This window comes from Rattus norvegicus, chromosome X (assembly GCF_036323735.1).
Source record: "Rattus norvegicus strain BN/NHsdMcwi chromosome X, GRCr8, whole genome shotgun sequence".
Classification (NCBI taxonomy): Eukaryota; Metazoa; Chordata; class Mammalia; order Rodentia; family Muridae; genus Rattus; species Rattus norvegicus.
This window is the reverse complement of record NC_086039.1, coordinates 3,692,300-3,712,369: the sequence shown is the minus strand read 5'-3', so window position 1 is coordinate 3,712,369 and position 20,070 is coordinate 3,692,300. Positions and strand designations below refer to the sequence as shown.

Below are 20,070 nucleotides of genomic sequence, written 5' to 3'. Positions count from 1 at the left end.
ATAAAGCTATCTAGAGACAATGCATGAGGAAGGAGTTCTGGGTAAAGGCCAGCATTTCAAGTTTTGGAGAATTGGAGACTAACTCAGGAGACTCAGCTGGAGAGGCTTGTGGAGAAAGAGAAGAGAGGAGGTCCTGGCACATCCATTCTGTGATCTCTGAGACATGGCTTCATTTAATTTCAATCACATTCTCATGTCATATATGCATGTATATTACCTATATACAGAGTTCTAGTCTTCTATAGTCTCTACTATAGCCTCTTAGGAACAGGCTCACATACTTGTTAAAAATTACATTTATTTATTTACTCTGTGTGTGTGTGTGTGTGTGTGTGTGTGTGTGTGTGTGTGTGTGTGTTTGCGCCGTGTGTGCGCGCACGCACTCACACACACATGCACTTGTGTAAGAAAACAAGTTTGTAGGAGTGGGTTCTTTCCTCCAATCATTTGAGTCCCAGGGACTAGACTCAGGTTGTCAGGTTTGTCAGTAAGTGCCTTTACCCGCAGAGCCATCTTGCTGGTCTCTTTTTATTTTACTAGGTCAGAGAACAACTTTTGAGGGTGGCTTCTCTCCTTTCAACATGTAGGTTCTGGCGATGGCAAACAGGTTTCCATGTTTATGTGGCTTGTTCACTTAACTGCTGAGTCATCTCAACTGACCTACATGTGACTTTGTGTTCATTTTTTAAGATAACAGGGTTATGTAGCACACATTGCCCCTGAATTTATTATCTAGCCAAAGATGACCTTCAACTCCTAATACTCTTGCTTCTACCTCCCCTGTGCTAGGATTACAGGCATGCACAACCACATTTGGCTATATATATAGTTACATGTGCTTGATTATATAACAATGGCTCAGTCACCATCATTCGCTCAGACTATCATTGTCTCTGCCATGGATCCCCAGCTTCATTAGTCTACCAAGAGTCATAGTCAAACACAGACATACAGTCACAGTCAGACACACACACACACACACACACACACACACACACAGGGTTACTATCAACAGTACTTTTTCTAACTAGGTCTGTTTTACCACAAGTTGTACAGTCTCACCATCATAGAACTATTTCCTTTGGCCTAACATTTTCTTACATGTAGTCACTAATGTAATTACCACTAAGTCCCATGAAGTTTCTTATACATATACAATCACCATTTCTTCTCTCCTTTCTCTTTAAACCCACTTAGGTTACATCCCCCCAAATTCTTTATTTATAGCCTGTTCATTACAGTTTCCTCTGAAGACTGTCACCTGAACACACAAAAGCACATTACCTCAGACACCATCTTCCTCATATTAATTTCTTCTCAGTCACCTTTTATCATGTTGACTCCTTTATTCACAGGGTTGTGTTTTGAGACAGGCTTTCACTCTATAGCCTAGGCTGGTTTTTAAACTCACTATGCAGCTAAGCTAGGTTTGAACGCATAGTGATTCTCCTACTTCAGCGTTGTGAGTGCTGGAATTGGAGATATGAGCCACTGTGCCAGCAAAGAATTTCACATATATACAGTTTCTCAGACACTTGTCCCACCAACCTATTCAGTCTCACCATTATTTCCCTTCAGTTCATTTCTGATATATGAGGCCACTAATTCACAATTGCAGTAAGTCTCCTGTGACCAGTCTCGCACATCAGTGGTCAATCAACCACACCATCATTTTCCTCCTATAGTCAGCTGTCATGGATACATCTGTACACTTAATACCCTCCAAGTTTCTCACATCCCCTGGTTGTGGCCATACAGTAAGTAGTTCATTGGCTCAGTCTCATGTGTTTTCCATACATGTGGTTTGATTCAGCTTTATGAAATGTTTCACAGACTTACATATTTCTCAGATACCATTTGGTTGTCAAGTTTCTCTCTCACAATTGCTGACTATGAGTACTTGCTACTGCTGGTCCCATGTGAACAGTCCTTGTTTTCTCCTCAAAGACAGGTTTGTGTTTCAGCAACTCAGTCTCACCAGAACCTGTGGGGAAGCTGTGATTGTTAATTGTAAACCAGCTGCTACCCACTAGTTGCAGCAGGGTAACATATTCAGTCAGTCTCAGTCTCTGTCTCTCTCTGTGTCTCTGTGTCTCTGTCTCTCTCTCTCTCTCTCTCTCTCTCTCTCATACACACACACACACACACACACACACACACACACACACACACACACCAGCCTTTTAGACTTTAGCAGCCACAGCCAATCCATTTCTCCATCTTTTCTGTGGTTTCTATGAATCATTTTACAGTCTTATACCCATGTCTTATCAGTCACTTCTTAGGACTCATGATCATTTTCTCTCATACAATCAACAACTTCCTCCTCCTCCCTTCCTTCCTCCATTTTTTTTTTCTGAGACAAGGTTTCTCTGTGTATCCCTGGCTATCCTGGAACTTGCTCTACAGACCAGGGTGGACTTGAACTCTGAGATCCACTTGCTTCTACTTCTCAAGTACTGAGATTAAAGGCATGTGCCACCACCACCACCTGGCTCACACAATCAACTTCTTAAACATATACTTCCATGACTTAATTTCACACACAAACCATTCCTCAAATGCTGAGGGTTGCTTGCTACTAAACACTGTTATTTCTCATCTACAAATGGGACTGGAGAAATGGCCTAGGCAATAAAACACTTGTTTTACAAGCATGAGGTCATCTGTTTGATTCCTATAATACAGGTAAAAATTCCAGGCATAGAGGAACATGCTTATAATCCCAGAATTGGGAGGTGGAACCAGGTGGATCCTTGGGGTTTGATGGCCAGCCAGAATATACCAACTGGTAAAGTCTAGGCAAAGGTGAGACCCTGTCTCAAAAGAGGGGACAGTGTTCTAGTGGACAACATACCACACACAAGACCATGCGTACACATGCACAAAAATGTTTTCGGTCACAATTCTGGCCTGTCACCCACAAATCTAAAACCTTTCAGTTTCTCTCACCACACTGGTTACCAATCACCAGTCTGTATCAGTGTCTTTGACATATGCCATCATTTTGCCTCTCTTACAGTCAATCTTTGCCTGGCCCTTATTGTTCTTCCCATACATTCGTGGCTGTCATGGCTCATTTTGGTGACACCAGGAGGAAAAAAAAATAACAACAGCTTTCAGCAACACCTTTAAAAATATATATTTACAGGAACAATTCCCCATTCTCTGGGACTCTTAGAAAAAAAGGTCCATTTTGGGGAAGCAAAACAAACAGTGGAGACGAGTATAGCACCGTCCCCCAAATCACCAACCCCAGATCTTCAGGCCTGGTCTGGGCCAGTGCTGACAGGAGGTGAGCCTGGGAGTCTTTTAATTCACTGCTCTCCAGCCTAGATTGATATAAGACAGGCTCCATGTCCCCCATTCCTCCCTCCCAACTCCAGGGATACTTAAAAGGGTCCTTTGTACCTGCCTACAGGAAATTGGGGGGATGGGAGGAAGGGAGCTGAAAATACATGTTTGGTATCAAAAATAAACACTTGGGGGTGGCAGGAAGACCGCCTCCAAAACCCTTACTTCCCACCCACCTACCTACCCACCCATCCGATATAGGAAGAGATGTTTCCCTCTCCCCTATTGAAAAGCCCCATTTAAAAATAGATTATACTATCAAAATGGAAGGGGGTGGGAGACAGAGACCTGGAGTACTGGCTGGAGGGGCCCCCCAGACGGGGACCATCCCCCCCCAAAAAAACCCTCCATTGGGAGGTAATAGACAGGCCCCTATGAAATTTGGCAGACAAAGGAATGGCTTCTTAGGGGGAAGAACAACAAAAGGAATATTCCTCTCTGGCCAAAAGGTAACTTGAGAAAAGAACAAGCTGACTGAGAAGAAGGTTGGGGAGGTAGCAATTCCTATTTTAACAGTGTTGATTCCCTCGCTACCACTCCCAAACCATTAAATCGTACAAGTGCTCCCTGGACTCAGAAACAGCCAGGAATAATAAAATCAAACAAATGAGCTCTTCAACTCATGTCTCAAAATGAAGATGGGGCACCCTCAACTCCCCAAGGCAGGCTGAGAAATAAAGAAAGAAAGGTTCTTCTCAAGCCATACCCTGATTGTCTCGTTTTAGGAAAAAATGGGGAGGAAATGGGGGAGATATCTTACCCACTCCCCTAAAAAGGTTGGGCCAGATTCTTCCTAGTGGCCTTCAAAAAATAAATAAATAAACCGCCCCACCACTGAAGTAGGAGACGTGTAAGGGCGGCCACTGGAAGGCTGGCGAAGAAGAAGTTGTCTGTTTTGGGTGGAGGAGTTAAGTGAAATATCCTCTTTCCCAGGAATATCCACCCCACCACAACCAGAGCTTAAGTCTGTCAGTTGAATTGTTTCTCCTTGAGATGGCTAACTGGAGAGTTCAGGAGCATGGATGGATGGACTCCAAAAAGGGGTGGTGATGGTAGTCATGGCTTTTGGGGCCCTGGGGAGAGCACCACGGGAGTCGAGAGGCCATCCACGCTGATGGAAGGGATGTGCACCTGTGCGCTGCCACTGGACGGAAACTGGGGGAAGAACCAAGGATAGGTCATGGATGAGGACCATGCTAGTAAACTCTTACCATTTCCAACACAGGGCTAGGGAATCCTACCTGGAAGGAGAGCTTGGCTGGACTACGCGGTGCAATTGGACTCAGAGTGCTCCAGAAATGGATGCTGGGGGGCAGCGAGCTGGGTGTCAGCAGCACCGGGGTCTGTGGAGACAGAGTGGCAGGAACTCAAATGAACAGATGACAAGTATGAGAAGATGGAAAGAACCTACTTTCAGCACCTCTTCATGGATCTCCTTCAGACTTCTATGGTTACTCCTCACAAGTTCATAAACCTAGAGTATAACTACTAAGACCATGCCTATGACATCCCTCAATCTTTCCACCTAGGAGCCCACCTTCTGTTACTGAAACTTCAATGGGCAAGACTATCCACCAGATTCTATCCATGCACTGCTCTCAAACCTTGTAAGTGACCACCAGAAGAACTCAACTTCCCAGTCTCAAATTTCACCCATATACCTCACTAGGAAACCCAATATGCAAACCCCATGGAAAGCATTAGGGAGTCCGGCTGCTACAAAGTCCTCAGACCTACCCTTCTTAATTAGCTACATCACTTCAGCCTAAGCCTAAGAGTAGTTTGTAGGCTATCAGTGCCAATGTCACCCAGTTAGGCTGCCAGCCCTTACTCCTCTGCAAGGCACTCACCAAGGTATGTGTGGGGAGCAAGGATGGTGTTAGTGCTGGCCCCTGTGCCTGAAGACCAGAGCTTGTTCCTGATCCTGGAGTCCGTTCGGGTCCTTGGCCACCTAGCAGGCTTGGGCTAAGTGGAAGTTCCAGGTCTCGGGGCTTCCGGCCCTTCTGGGGTTGGGTGATCTCAGTGGTGGAGGTGGAGAGGCCACACACCTGTGCTGTATTCTCTGTTAGGATGGCTGGGAGCCGAGCCAGCAGGCCTTCTGAGGGTGAGACTTCTTGTTCAGCTTTGACAGCTTCTGGACTGAAGCCTCCAACCTCTGTAACTTCCAATTCTTCCTTAGGCCCCTCCACTTTGACTTCTGGGGGTTGTGGACGGCCAAAACCTGGGTTCAGACTCAACTCTTCAGATTTCTGGTTTGGGGCCTCTGGTGGGGTTAAGATAACCTGGAAGAGGGGTGTGCACAAAGGGAATGCATAGGAGTGTTTGTGTGTAAAACCTTTTTCTGTGAATCATCCAAGATATCTCTAGAAAGACATTTGGTATTGGGGGGAAGGCTTTACATGCAACATGTTCTCTAACTGGCCATGGGATTTAATGGAAGTAGAAATCCTCTGGGGCAGAGGCTCTGGGTGAGACTCTAGAGGTACCATTGTCATCCATCCTCATACCCATATTAATCAGAAATTCTGGAAATGGGCCCAAGTAATCTGTGTCTTAAGGCCACCCTAGTGATTAGGATCCAAAGCAGGATAATCAGTGCATTATATGTGACCCTATAAGGGACTAATGTACAAGTAGAGGCATAAGTTTGCTCCCTATCCATTTCTTTGAGGGAACATGTATCCCCTCTTCCACCATTATGTCCTGTACCGGGACATCTATCTCTATCCTTTGAGTTTCATACTTCATTTCAGAATGATGCATTCTTCTTCTCCAAGCCCTTTCCTAAATTTCCAAGTTCCAGTACTCACCTGCAGGGGCAGACCAGCCTCTTCTGCCTCCAAGCAGGCTTCTAAGGGGTTTGGACTGGTGCTCCTGCTCCCTGAGGGGGGTGCTGGTACTCCTGCAGGGGTAGTGTTGGGAAGCACTGAGGCAGGCCGAGGATGAAGGGGTGGCTGTGGCTGCAGGGACTGTATTGTGAAGGTAGAATAGAGGCCCGAGCGCATGTATTCATTCCGGCTGCTTCGTGCTAAGCCACCTTGGCCTGTCATTCCTGCACCCTTTGGTGTTCCTGGCTTTCCAGTGGCATTGTCCCCTGGGCCTGAATGGACAGTAGCAGGGGCCATTGCTACGGCCGAGGTTACAGACACCTCAGGCTGGGGTGGGCAGTCTTCAGTGGAGCACCCTGCAACCTCTGGGTAGGACACAAACTTGTAGACAAACTTCTGGCCGCTCACCTTGCGGATGATATTCTGAGAAGTGAAGAACAGGGTGAATGGAGGGTCTTGAGGGCTGCTTCTCTTCTCCTGATGTTTCTTTCCATTTGCTCCTATTTCACTCATCTCTTTTAGGCTTGTGGAGTGCTCCTATCTGTCTATGCATTCCTTTCTTTCTCCCTCTCTGCATCCCTCCCCAGTTTCAACTCCTTCTCTGGGCTTCCTTTACTCTTTCTTCAGTGTCCTCCCACCCATCTCCCTTCAACTCTTTTTCTGTCAATTCATCTTCATTTGTCTAATTCCCCTTTCCCTACTGACTACAGGGACTTATTTAGGGGAATAGAGGTGAGATCTATGGACCTGGGTTTAACAGACTCAGTTTTTGGGAATGTTAATAGAACTGCAATAGTAAAATGAAGTAACTGATACATGTTGAAAGAGACTAAATTAGTGTAGACGAATAGGGAGATAACATGATTGATACAGAGGGCTTTTCTAAAAATTTATTGACTGACTGACTGTCCAGGGGAAGGGAAATGAAGGTGACTGAATGATTGACTGTGGGGTATAAGTGTGCACATGTAAAGGTCAGAAGGCAAATTGTAGAAGATGGTTGTCTCCTTCCAGTATGTGACTCCCAGGGATTGAACTCAGGTTCTCAGGCATGGCAACAAGAGCCTTTACCTGCTACACCATCTCCTTGGCCAGAGATAGTGGATTTTTAAAAGCTAGTGATGCTGATATGGAACACAGAAAGTGTGTTGGTTATTTGTTTTTGTTAATTTGACACAAGATAGAGTCATCTAAGAAAAGAAAAAAAATGCCTCTGTCAGATTGTCTTTAGGCAAGTGAGTAGGCACTGCCTACTGTGGGTGGTCCTGGGCTGTATAAAAGAGGTAGCTGAACAAGCTATGAAAAGCAAGCCAGTTAGTGTTCCTCCAGGGATTTGGCTTCAGTTCCTGTCTCCAGGTTCCTATCTTGACTTCCCTCTATGATGGACCTTGCTAAGCCCTCTCAGTGGCAAGAGATGGTGGATTTTTAAAGATGAAGTAAACCCTTTCCTCAAGCAGCTTTTGGTCACAGTGCTTATCGCAGCAATAGAAGCACACTATGATAGAAATTGGTACCAGAGAGGGCTTACTGCTATGACAGACCTGACCATGTTGTTTTGGAAAGGGCTGTGGTAGCATCTGGAACTTTGGGCTGCAAGAGCTTACTGTTTAGAGCTTTGGATGAGATGCTTGGAAGATAATTCTGAGAGCAGTGCAATTGTAGAGGCCTCGCTTGTGAAACTTCAGAGGGAAGTTTGAAAGCACCCTTCCCAGTCTCTATAGGGGTCGTTTACGTGATATTTTGTATTAAGACTCTGTGGTTTCTTGTTATCTGGAACTGAAGGATCAGCTTTGATTAATAAGAGACCAGCACCCCTGAAGTGAAACCTTTGCTTTATCGGTCAATCAACAGTGATTAGCAGAGGCTGACAAAAATCAGTTGTAAGGAGAGATCAGCATCACTGAGGTAAAATCTTTCAGGAAGTGTTACCTCAGGGTCAGTATACAGACCCTGTGGTCCAGAGGGGGCAAGGATGCATATTATGCTGGTAGCTTGAACTGTGTAAGAAGAATGGTATTTCACATGGTATTTGGCATAAAAGCTGTGTGCCAAGGGGTTGTGGAGAGCAGCTGAGGCCTAGTACTTTCAAAAGCCAGGAGAAGTTACTGGTGAAGATGAAGCCTCAGTTGCAATAGATGTTCTAGGATTGAAAGGGTCATAGAGAAAGGTGGGGTTCAGTACCATATGATAGGGTTGGAGTCCCTGCAGAGAGGCTAAGGGCCAGTGGTGAAGGTGCATCCTGAGTTGCAGTGGAGACCCCAGCCTACTGGTGAAGCAAAGACTGTGGGACCACAACTTAGAATGGTGAAAGTGTGATATGGAACTAGTCTCAGGCCAGGAGATGCAGATGGTGCAGCTGGAGAAGTAGAGCTTCCCATCCAAGCTCTTTGAAACCTAAAAGATCATGAGTAAAGTTCCAAGTGCCAGATGTTGACCTACAGGATTTAATGTACACTGCTAGAGTTTCGTTTTGTTTGCTTTGCTTGTAACTGGCTCTTTCCTCTTGGAGTAAGAGTAAGAGAGCACTTATATTTTTTTTTTTATTTTATAGGCGCTGACAGTTGATACTAGATATTTTAGATACATTGAATCTTTGAAGTGTTTAAGAGGACTTTCAAAGTTATGTTTTATTTTGTGATATTGATATTAACATGAGATATTGGGGATAAATACAAAGGTAATGATTATACTCTAATAATGATGTACTGGGGTGTCAAGATGACAAAAGGGTCAAATGTCCTGGTTAGCCTTTTGTCAACTTGATACAAACTACAGTTATCTAGGAAGAATGACCTTCAATTAAGAAAGTATGGCCATCAGATGGCCTGTAGGCAAGTCTGTTGGACATTTTACTGATTAATGATTGAAGTGGTAGGGGCCAGCATACTTAGAGTGGTAGGTGGTCATGGGTAGTATAAAAAAAAAAGCACACTGAGTGATCCATGGGGGAGCAAGCCAGTGAGCAGCCTTCCTCCATGGCCTTTGCTTTAGTTTCTGCCTCCAGTTCTTCTCTAGGCTTCTCTCATTGATGGACTGTGACATGGAACTATAAGAGAAACAAACCCTTTCCTTTTGATCACCATGCTTATCCTAACAAGAAAATAGACTAGGACAGAAATATCACAAAAGGTAACAGGCGATGTTTCATTATTAGTACCATTCTGGATATTTAAGCTAAAGCACTAAGAAAGTGAGGTAACTGGCAGTAATTAGAGAAGAGAGTGAGAAGCTGGTGTAATCATGAGGAGGGAATAGCAAGGTTTGCTTGAGTGAGTCAGAAAACATGCTTTGAGGTATCTTAGGATACATACGGTTTGGGCGGATTCAGGGATGACCTGGTGGTCTCAGAGGACAGAACAAGTCATTATTTTGGAGGTTTGAACTGAAAGAGTAATGTATGAAACTGGAATATATGCCATAAACTACCAAGGACAGAAAGCAGAGGTGAGAATTATTTGGGGAGGGGGCATGAACAATATGGGGCACTAGGCATTTTGGTGAAGGTCTTAATGCTGGTCATGGGTATCCTTGTATTTTTCAGAAAATGAAGGAAAAGGGATAATTATTAATATTGTCTTGAAGGTTTACACTGAAGAAATATGAAATATTAGTATAAATATTGGGGGAAATACAATGTAGTTCTGGGAGCTTGAGAGTGTACGATGAGAAAAATCTAAAAATTGAGCTGCAGTAGTAAGATGACAAAATAAAACAAGTGGTATAGATACTAAGGCTGCTCTAGGAATCTAAGAGGAGTAGGTATGAGCTGGCACTACAAACATTTTTCTGGAGCACTTAAAGGAAAAGATTTGTAATCTCAGCACTTAGGAGACTAAACAAGAAGAATGCAAGTTTAAGGTCATCTTCGGCAACACAAAGAGAGCCTGCCTCAAAAATAAAAACAAACAAAAAAAAAACCAAAACAAAACAATCAACAAAAAGACCCCAAGTGATTAAAGATATTGGGGGTTCTAGAAAAGGGAGTAAGGAAACTTAGTATTATAATGTCAGGATGATTTTGAGTCTGAGGAATAAGAACATTGATTATTCTGTAGTAAGAGAAGATTAAAATTGGTCTGAGGGTTCCGAAAAACACACTTATTATCTCCAAGCATGCATGAAACTAGAGGATAGGGCAAAAGTTAGTAAATTTTAATATCATTTTCAAAGTTGTAGCTATACCAATTGAGACAACAAAATGAAATTTCTAAGCCAGAAGTGTAATTCCAGGGACTGGGGGTAGAGACAGGAGGACAGTGAAACTGAGGTCAGCTTAGACTAACATAGTTAAATTCCAGACAAATCTAGACTATATTATAAGACCTTGCCTCAAAAGGAAAAAATAAAAGGAGTTTTTCTAACAGTAATTTCAAGGGTTTCCAGTCCTGGTCTTTGAGGCCATACCTTATCATAGTAGTAGCGCAAGGCCCGGCTAAGCTTGTCATAATTCATGTTGGTCTTGTTCTTGCGCAGTCCCCATAGCCGGGCCACCTCTTCTGCATCCACCAACTTGAACTCACCACCATCCCGTGAGGTCCAGGAGATGATGTGGCCATTACCTTGTTCTCTTAGAAGCTGCAGCAGAAACTGCCACAGTGTCACAGATGGGTCCATCACTAGGGAAGCACTCACGCCATCCCAGGGGTACCTGGAAGACAGTAAAAATGATTCCTTTCTTGTTACTTTGACTCCATTTCTGTTCCCAAATCTCATTACTATCCCCTAAACAGTCTCCTAAACTCCCCCATGTAACTTTGGATGCCCCATGTATTTCACATGTGTGACAAAAAAAAAAAAAAGAATTAAAAGAAAAAACTATGTATGTCTGTAACTATATGTAAACATGTGTGCTAGTGCCAAGGGAGACCAGAAGAGGGCAATGGATTCCCTGGAGCCAGAGTTACAGGCAGTTCTAAGCTGCCCAAAATGGATGGTGCTGGGAACTGGACTCTTGTTTCGCTGTGAGAGCAGCAAGCGCTCTTTTTTTTTTTTTTTTTTAAGATTTATTTACTTATTTTATATACAGCATTCTGCCTGCATATGTGACTGCAGGCCAGAAGAAGGCACCAGATCTCATTACAGATGGTTGTGGAGCCACCATGTGGTTGCTGGGAATTGAACTCAGGACCTCTGGAAGAGCAGTCAGTGCTCTTAACCGCTGAGCCATCTCTCCAGCCCGCAAGCACTCTTTATATTGAGCCCTCAGTCCAGTCCTGATAAACATGAATCTTTAGGAGCCAGAGGGAAGACAGAATACAACCTAAGCCCCAAAGAGTTCCAATTAGTTATTGGAGTCTGTGACTAGGTTATACTATATAGCAAAAAGGAATTCTGAGGTGAAATTAAGATTACAGACCTTAAGATATAGCAATTGCTCTGGTTTTATTTGAGGTCAACCACTGTATGAGCTCTTTTAAAAGCAGAAAAATGAGGCTAAAACAGAGTCTAGGGGCAGAATGGCAGGGGAAGGACTTTCCCTGCTATTCCTTATTTTGGAGAAGGCTCTAAGACAGGAAAATTGGGCATCTCCACAATTTTGGAATGACCCTCAGCCTAAAGCCAATAAGGAAATGTCAGTATTACAACTCAAGGGACAACTTGAATGAGCAGCAAACAAACCTCTTCTAGAAAGAACTAAAAGTCATGCCAAGATCTTAATGCTTGCCTAGCAAGATCAATGTTGGGTTTCTGAGACTATCAGATGATAAATGTATAATTTTTTTAAATGACAAAGTCTTACTATGTAGCCAGGCTGGTCTTGAACTCTTGCCTCAGCTTCCTGAGTACTGGGAATAAAGGTAGGTGTGCACCAATGTACCTACAGAAATGTGTAAGTTTCAAGGACATCAAGTTAGAGATAATTTACATAGTGGGACTTGAAAAAAAGTGAAACATCCATGACTTGACCCATATTATCTATCTATCTATCTATCTATCTATCTATCTATCTATCTATCTATCTATCTATCCATCCATCCATCCATCCATCCATCCATCCATCCATCCATCCCACCCACCCACCCACCCACCCTATCTCCCCATCAACTTTTCTGGGATATGCCCTTGCAGGCGTTGTTCACTGTACATGGGGCTCCTTTCCTCTTTTGAGCAATCATCCTCCAAAAAACCAGAGAGGGCCCACTGAAAGGTCATTTGCTTTATGAAGATGTCCTGAATCTGAATACTTATTCTTTTCTGCCCCCTGGTCCCCCATTTTCCTAACCCATGATTGTCCCTGTATGGTTTAGGCTTTTAAAATTTTTTCTTTTTGGTTCTTTTTTTTTTTTTTTTTTGGGTTCTTTTTTTCGGAGCTGGGGACCGAACCCAGGGCCTTGCGCTTCCTAGGCAAGCGCTCTACCACTGAGCTAAATCCCCAACCCCAATTTTTTCTTTTTGATGAGCACATATTCACTATACATAGCAGGTTTCATTATAACATTTCTAATATAATGACTTTGATTACATTTACCTCCATTACCATATCCTGTTCCCCTCCCTTCCCACTGATTACCTTCCTCTGCCCAACTAGGCTTCTTTGTATGACTTTTTTCTGTGATCCAGTGAATTTCAGTAGAGTTGCTTACAAGGACAGGTGAGGCTTTGTTTTCAGGAGCACAGACACCTTACCAGTGACTATTCCACTGAAGTAACCATTAAAAACATTTAAATCCCCAGGAAAGGATGGGGGCCACACAAATCCTTGTTTGTTTTTCTTTCTTTTTTTGCCATTGTTGCTACTCTTTTGATAGGGTCTTATGTAGTTCAAGCTGTCCTCAAACTCCTGATACTATTGTCTCCATCTCCCAGGTGCTGAGATTACATATCCCAGCATACAAGGCAGCTACTTCTTTCTGCAGTGTTGGAGATCAAATCCAGGGTCTTATACATGTTAAGCACAAGTTTTATCACAGAGCTTTACCCTAAACCCATGTCTTTTTTTAAAAACATGCATGTATTTATTCTTTAATATTATGTCAGCCACTGCAGAAAGGCATCTTGCCTACTGCACAATCAACCTAACTCTAAAGTCAGACTTTATGGTTTAAATCCTGGATCTGCCAGTTATTAGCTGTCTAGAGTCTGGTCAAATTCATTAGCTTTTCTTGTATCCCAAATCTTCTCATCTGTGAAACTGGGATAGTAATATATGTGCTTGGGATATAAGCTTTACATAAATATTTTCCAATTTGTTCGCAAATCTTTTGTTCTGCTATCCCTAAATCCATGAACAAAGGTTTCTTTTTAATTCTTTTGGCAATAGAACATGGTTGGAAAGAAAGCAAGGCCCATTCTGTTTTTTATTGATCCTTGCTTAGTGTGAATGTTCATACATTCTGGTCCAGAGGTCTAAAAGCAGCTAGTGACAGAGCTGGCTGAGGGTGTTATGTAACATATCATATGTGCACCATGCTACCTTTCTAAACTGAAAAATTCACAATTCTGAAATACATCTGGTCTATGGGGTTTTAGATAAAGGCATAGGCTATTATTTTTATAGGCATTGACTCATTTATCTCTCATCTCAACTCAGAAAAGTAGGCATTTTTCTCCTTTTGCAAAGGAGATATTCTTATTATAGTATCACTAATTTTACACAAGGCAAAAGATGTCCAAGTGACTTCGCTATGTCACACTGTTGTGACAATTCCTGCATTTGACCCAAGTATCATACTCCAGAGGTCTAAGTGGTTTTGTTGTTTGTTTATTTTTAGAGATAGGGTCTATATAGCCTAGGGTAGCCTCAAACTTGCCATACAGCTGAAGATAACCTTAAACTATTTTACCTGCTTCCACCTCCCTAGTACTGAGATACTTGGCATGGGTCACCATGACCAGCTTCAGGGGTCTTGAGCATTTAACTACCTACACCAGATTCTTTGTGCACATATTATGGTTTCCAGTTTAGTGTTTTTATAGGATTCCTTAGTGTTCAAATGAATGGGTCTCTGTTTCTTGGGCCTTCTCTTGGGCTCTTTCCCTTCTGTTTGTTTTATCTTATATTTTATTATTATCCCTTAGAAGCCTATTTCTTTTCTTTTCCTTTCTTCCTGTTTTTTAGACTGGGTCTGTATAGTACTGACCGTCCTGAAACTAGCAGGATGGCCTTGACCTTAGAGGTCCATCTCCCTCTGCCTCCCGAGTTCTGAGATTAAAGGCACTTTACTACTGCCCGCTTTCTGTTGTTGTTTTTGTGAGATAGGGCTTTTCTGTATAATAGCCTTGGTTACCTTGGATTACAGGCATGCCCCATAACTATCCTGCTGCCTGTTTGTTTTCCAATGGGAGGGGAGGTGGGGAAGAACCAGGAGTAGAGGTGGGGGTAAACTATAAGCTGTGTGTGTGTGTGTGTGTGTGTGTGTGTGTGTGTGTGTGTGTAGAGGGGTGGGAGAAAGAAATCTAAGTTCAATAAAAAAAGCAAAACAAAATATCACTTCAACAGAAGGATGTTCATGTTCACTTGTTATCCCACGATTACCCTTTCCCATAAGCAAACTGGAACTAACCCTGAACCTGCCTAAGTCCCTGCCAGTTAATCAACCAGCTGTCTACCTGGCTGGGATAGCTGGATTAAGAATAAACCTTTTAAGGTTTTGAAGAACCTATGATTTAGGTTTATAGCTTTATTCTTTAATCTGCATGAAATTACAGTATGATCCTCATACGTCTAAGCCAGTTCAAGGTTCATTTAGCAGAAACAGTGTTAGGCAGCTGTCCAAATTACAGTGCCAAGGGACAGTGGATCAGAGTGCCCTCCTCAGAGCTCTAAGGGACTAAATATTTCCCAAACCAGATTCTTTCAGAGTGCAGTGTGACCCCTAGTGGCAAAGATAGGCAACTTCACCACCTCCTCCGAGCTATGCCAGAACCCAGCAGCTGAGTGAAATCTGCCCAACTAGTGTCTAGCCTACCAAAGACACAGGCAGCATTTGATTATTGCTTCTTTCACATAGGTCCTAGCAAGCATCCTAGTCACCTGCCCTTCTCAGAAGCCTTTCCTTCCACTCCTTACCTCACTCGCTGGGTGCCTCAAAACAGCTTAGGACACAACACAGTCCCTGCATGTTAGTAAAACCCACACATTCATAGGGCAGTAAGAACTGTTTCAAAAAAGAAAACAAAATAATAACACCATCCAAAAGGTGGATTGCGTTACTGTCTCCATTTTGCAGACAGGTCAGTGAATGTGGAGAAAGATGTTAAATAAGGTCTCATCCTTGGGTGAGTTGCTGGATGCTGGCAGTCAGAGTTAAAACTCAGCATTCCTAGCCCCTCAAGGCCAGTTCTCTAAGAAGAAAACACAAACGGGCAAGATCCCAGAGTGACAAGTAGGACACTTCCCTGAGGAAGTGATGTTTGGTGGAAGGGAGGTAGCAAGTCATATTGATGTTCATGGGAAGGATAATTTTGAAGTGTCTAGTTGAGGCACACAATGTTCCTTGCCAGGAGTGCTATTTCCTCCTTGGACTAATTCTATCACACCATCTAATCCCTCCCAGGTAGAATTTTTCCTCTGCATTGAATGCATGGAGTAACTTGTTTGTCCTTGCAAATTTGCTCTGTCCTGATCTTCACAGCCTCACACTCTGCCCTGTTCTGTGTGACTTTGAGCAAGTTGTTCAGCCTCTTTATGCCTTGTTGAATATCTGTAAAATAGGATATTTTACTCTCAAATCAAAAAAGAATAAAAAAAGGTCTATATATGTAAAGTGTCTATAGCACATGGTAGAAACACCATAAATGTTAGCCCTTAGGTTGTGTGTCATCCTCCTCCCTCCCCCTCAACTTTCTATAGGACTCTACCATCTGGCTTTCATCATTTCTATGACCTTGTCTTCTACCCCTCCCCCTTAACTTGTTTCCAGCCACACTGGCTTTTTACGTAGTAGCCATAATCTGGGCTTCAGGGTCTTTGCATTGAGTGTTCTTTCTGGTACACATTATGGTGTCCTCCTTTGTTTCCTTCAGGCCTTAACGCATGAGTCACATTTTCAAGTGTAGCATGCCTTGTTTCTAAGATTTCAAACACCTTGATACCCTAGTCCTATTTGTCCCACTTCATGTCTATTCCTTAGCATTTGTACAACGTGATATCTAATTTTACCTATTTATACAGTCTGTCTCCCTCACTTTTAGTAATGTCTGCTTTCTATGTACAGGGATTTCTGCCTGTTCTGCTTCTCCATATCTCCAGCATCTAGAATGAATGCCTGGTGCTTAGTGAATAGCTGTTAATATTCTTACATCTCTTTTCTTTTATATCTGCACCCACCTTGGTGATGTCTGGGATACAATTTTCATTGTCAGTTTTGTGATAGGATCTCACTCTATAGTTCAGGATGGTCTGAAACTATGTCACCCAGGCTAGTTTTTATTTCTGGTAAATTCTCTCTTGGTCTTCCATGCTGGAAATATATAGCTGTGAGCCATCACCAACAGTCTAGATACTACACCTCCCCCAAGTTAATTTGTGCAGCAGATTATTTCAAGTACCTACTGTACAGAAGGCACATTTTTACATGAAGGTAGAACACTGAATAGGCAGATAAAGCCTGTAAGTCCCCATAGGATGTTTATTCTGAGAAGAGATAGACATGTATATAAGCTGTATAGTGTACCTAACCATGATAGAGTACAAAGGGACAAAGCAAGGAGGAAAGAGATGTGAACTCTGCTGGGTATGCAAAATCAGATGGTCAAGGAGGGGTGGATGTTGATTACTTTGTTTCACACAAAAAACATCATTTGAAACATTTTTATATGTATCTTTTATGCACCATTATACATTATATCCCAAGCACCAGTGTGACAAATACTTGTTTTACTGAAATAACACTATTCAGATGCAAAGACATGTAAGCACTCTCTCAAACATCTTTTCTATTTACGCCTTTTCAAATCACCAACGTCACATTTCTGTTAACACATCCTTTCACACTCATTTTATTCTCAAATGGCATTCTTACAAATATCTTTAGTGTGCTCCCTGCACAGGGTAGTGAAAAAATTCCTTTGGGTTTTAGGACCTTGGAAGTTGCCACACAGAGATATGGGAGTAGAGTTAAGGGAGAAAGAAGAGCTAATGCAAAGGCCCTGAGGCCCGCCTGTACCTGCTATTTTTGAGAAGCAGTGAGGAGGTCAGCAATGCTGTAGCATGGGTCTGAAATGTGGAGATGAAGGAGGTAAGGAGAGTTGACTTGTTTAATTAACCCATATATTTTTTATCCAGACTGGAAAGGATATAGTTCTGACTCCCCCATTTTAGCCCAGTACAGGGAGAAAGTAGTTAAGCACTGCTGGGACTTGAGGTGATGGGTCCTGAGACCAGTGTAGAATGAGACAGCTCTGTTGGCAGAAAACACAGCAGAAACAAAAGCCTGGTAACTGGAACAAGTTTGGCTGTTAAGGAATGCACCCTCTTATGGGATGCAATGAGGTAAGAGAGGGGCATGTCAAAAGTGTTCTTCTACCTAAGTAGTTACTAGGCCATCTCTGAGTAAGGCTTTTAACCTTCATATGCCCTAGTTTTCTCAGTTACCTGTCTCACAGGGCTATGATGAGGAATAAGCAAGCTGGAGACTATAGAACACTCTGCCTGCTTACACAGTAAGTGTAAAGTATAAAGGTTAGATCCAATTGTCATTAACATTAGGACCACTACTGTACTTGAGTACTGTAGCAAAGTAAAATGTCTAGTGCTTAAGGGTGTCTATGAGGAGACATGGTATACATTAAAAGTCCCTGGGTTTCACAAGTACACAGGACCTCCTAAGAGATGGGGGACAGAGAAGATTGACCCAGTACATGGAGAGAAGGAGGGAAGTAAAAGTACAAAGCCTATCTTCTTTGGGGAGGGATTGCAAGCTCTGAACTCTGAAGGATATGAGAGAATGTAAACACTGGGGTGGCAGAAGGTTTCTGAACAGAACCATTACAGAAGTGAGATATGGTTTAAGCTGATTCCTTTACAACCACAGAGAAGAAAAGCCATCACATAATGACATAATGATTAATTAAAATGAAGGATAGGACAAGGCCATAGACTGGGCTGTTGAAAATATACAAAAATATATACAAAAATACAAAGCACCAAATTGACCCACTGTTAAAAGGAAGCAGTCCAAAGATCGGAGTCTACATATAAAGGAGGAAAAGTCAGGATGGTGATAGAGGGATATGAATGCAAGCATGCAAACTAATTCACGGTAAGATGGGGGCAGTAGGAGGAGGTGCACTGGGGAGACCCAAGGGGCAATAATATAAACTTGGGTGAACTCACTGTTGAACAAACATGGGGTGTCTGGAGTGGGTAGAGTGCCATATTTTGATTCACTACAATAAACATGAGGGGTTCACTAAACAAGGCTACAGAAGGCTCCCCTTAAATATGAGGCTAGGGGAAATGGAAACATTTTAGACACATCTACTACTAAAGGGGGACTGGACAATGCAACAGACTCGTTCCCAGTTAAGTGGGGGTTGGGGAGGGCAAGACCACAGACGAGTCCATTAAGTTGGGGTGGGGAAAATCATAAGCTCACAGACCGATCCATTATACAGACAGCAGGAGGTTAGTTCACGTTCAGATCCACTATAAAGGGCAAAAGGAGCAGGCAAGGACAATCAGTTGATGGTAGTGGAGCCAAACACCGGCAGGCCGGGCCAAGCCTTGCGTGGGGGAGAAGATACGTAGGGTCATGGTCAGGGGCCTCCACCTTGTGGGCCTGGGGCTCACCTGCGTGTGGCGCGGCGGTGGCAGCGGCAGCTCCGGGGGGCGGGGGCTCCATACGAGGCCCCACCGCCCCCCAGGCCCGGGTTCCAAGGCGGCGGCGGCGGCGGCGGCGGCGGCGGCTGAAGCAGCAACCAGAAGCCGCCCCTGCGTTTCCCCAGCGCTCACGTGGGCCCTCGTGGGAGGAGCCAAGCCTTCTGCTGCTCGTTGATTGGATAAAATGCCAAGACTCCAAGCGCAGCTTCAGGGCCTGGTGGCGGTGGTATTGGAATCCTAACAGAGCTATGACATGATAGGCTTAAAGGGGATTGATGGACTGCCGGGTAGCCGACTGAATCCGTAGGTGTTGGGCGGCGCTAGTGCTTCATGCCGATTGGGTCTAAGACTGGTTAGCCAAGTGCCAAGGTTGGGGCGGGGCCGAGGGAGGTCGCCCAGTTCACACCGATTGGCTTAAATGAGAATTGATGGCAGACAGACAGCCCCAGAGGATGGAGGGGTGGTTGGATGGGCTCTGTTTTCAGCTGATTGGTGGAAACTCCCAGACAGCGGCCAAAACATAAAAGTAGGTGGTGCTGCTCATCAAACGGTTCAGCGGAAACAGGACTTATTTAGAAAGGGGAATAGCAGCAGGGTAGGGCTATGTAGGCGGGTAGGGTAAAGCTATGGTAATTAGCTAGGCAAGACGAATTTAGAATCCAGCAGAGGGAGGAGGCAGGAGCGGCTGCCAGATATACAGAGGAGTTGAGAGGTGGAAATTAACTGTCTACAAGGGCAGAGGCAAGCTGCAGTCAGTTATACAGATGGAATTTGGTTCTTAGTTATCTAAGACTGGACTAAAACCTAGGCTGTAGGGGCTGTAGCAGGGAGGGCAGGATCTGTCTACGGGTGGAAACTAGAACTATTTAGAACTATTGGAACCACTATTTAGGGACCAAATTAAGGGTTGGGTGGTAATGATATTTAGGGTACCTGGATGACCACTGGATTGTGAAACCATAATAACCCTTAGGATATGAAGTAAAAAGCTGAGGGCCATGGAAACAAATCACTTTGAACTGGAACCTTAAAAATTTGTTTCAAGGGTCTCATGTAGCCCAGGATTGCCTTAAACTTAAAAATCCTTCTGCCTCTATCTTTTGAGTGACCTGGTCACAGGTGTGC

General features: G+C 43.6%; 1 protein-coding gene across 3 annotated transcripts; it reads right to left on the bottom strand.

Annotated features, from left to right (window-relative positions):
• Positions 1-3,117: 3,117 nt before the first annotated feature.
• Elk1 (ETS transcription factor ELK1) lies at positions 3,118-20,003 on the bottom strand. Of its 3 annotated transcripts, NM_001108059.3 has the most exons (7): positions 18,916-19,005; positions 11,923-12,000; positions 10,587-10,830; positions 6,165-6,605; positions 5,205-5,636; positions 4,596-4,697; positions 3,118-4,509 (listed from the first exon to the last, which is right to left on the bottom strand). In NM_001108059.3, the coding sequence occupies exons 3-7, from the start codon at positions 10,794-10,796 to the stop codon at positions 4,411-4,413; spliced, it is 1,284 nt and encodes a 427-aa protein (NP_001101529.1). In that variant the 5' UTR covers positions 10,797-10,830; positions 11,923-12,000; positions 18,916-19,005; the 3' UTR covers positions 3,118-4,410. The 3 variants fall into 3 exon arrangements, with proteins under 3 accessions (NP_001101529.1, XP_006256676.1, XP_063136077.1); XM_006256614.3 differs by lacking the exon at positions 11,923-12,000 and having other exon boundaries at positions 18,916-20,003; XM_063280007.1 differs by lacking the exons at positions 6,165-6,605; positions 11,923-12,000 and having other exon boundaries at positions 18,916-20,003.
• Between the last annotated feature and the right edge of the window lie 67 nt (positions 20,004-20,070).

Coding starts and splice junctions, on each gene's coding strand:
- Elk1 (XM_006256614.3), bottom strand. CDS start 10,796: ATGGACCCATCTGTGACACTGTGGCAGTTTCTGCTGCAGCTTCTAAGA. Junction 6,606..10,586: donor TGCGCTACTACTATGATAAG/GTATGGCCTCAA, acceptor TTCACTTCTCAG/AATATCATCCGCAAGGTGAG. Junction 5,637..6,164: donor AGGCTGGTCTGCCCCTGCAG/GTGAGTACTGGA, acceptor CCCCTCTTCCAG/GTTATCTTAACCCCACCAGA.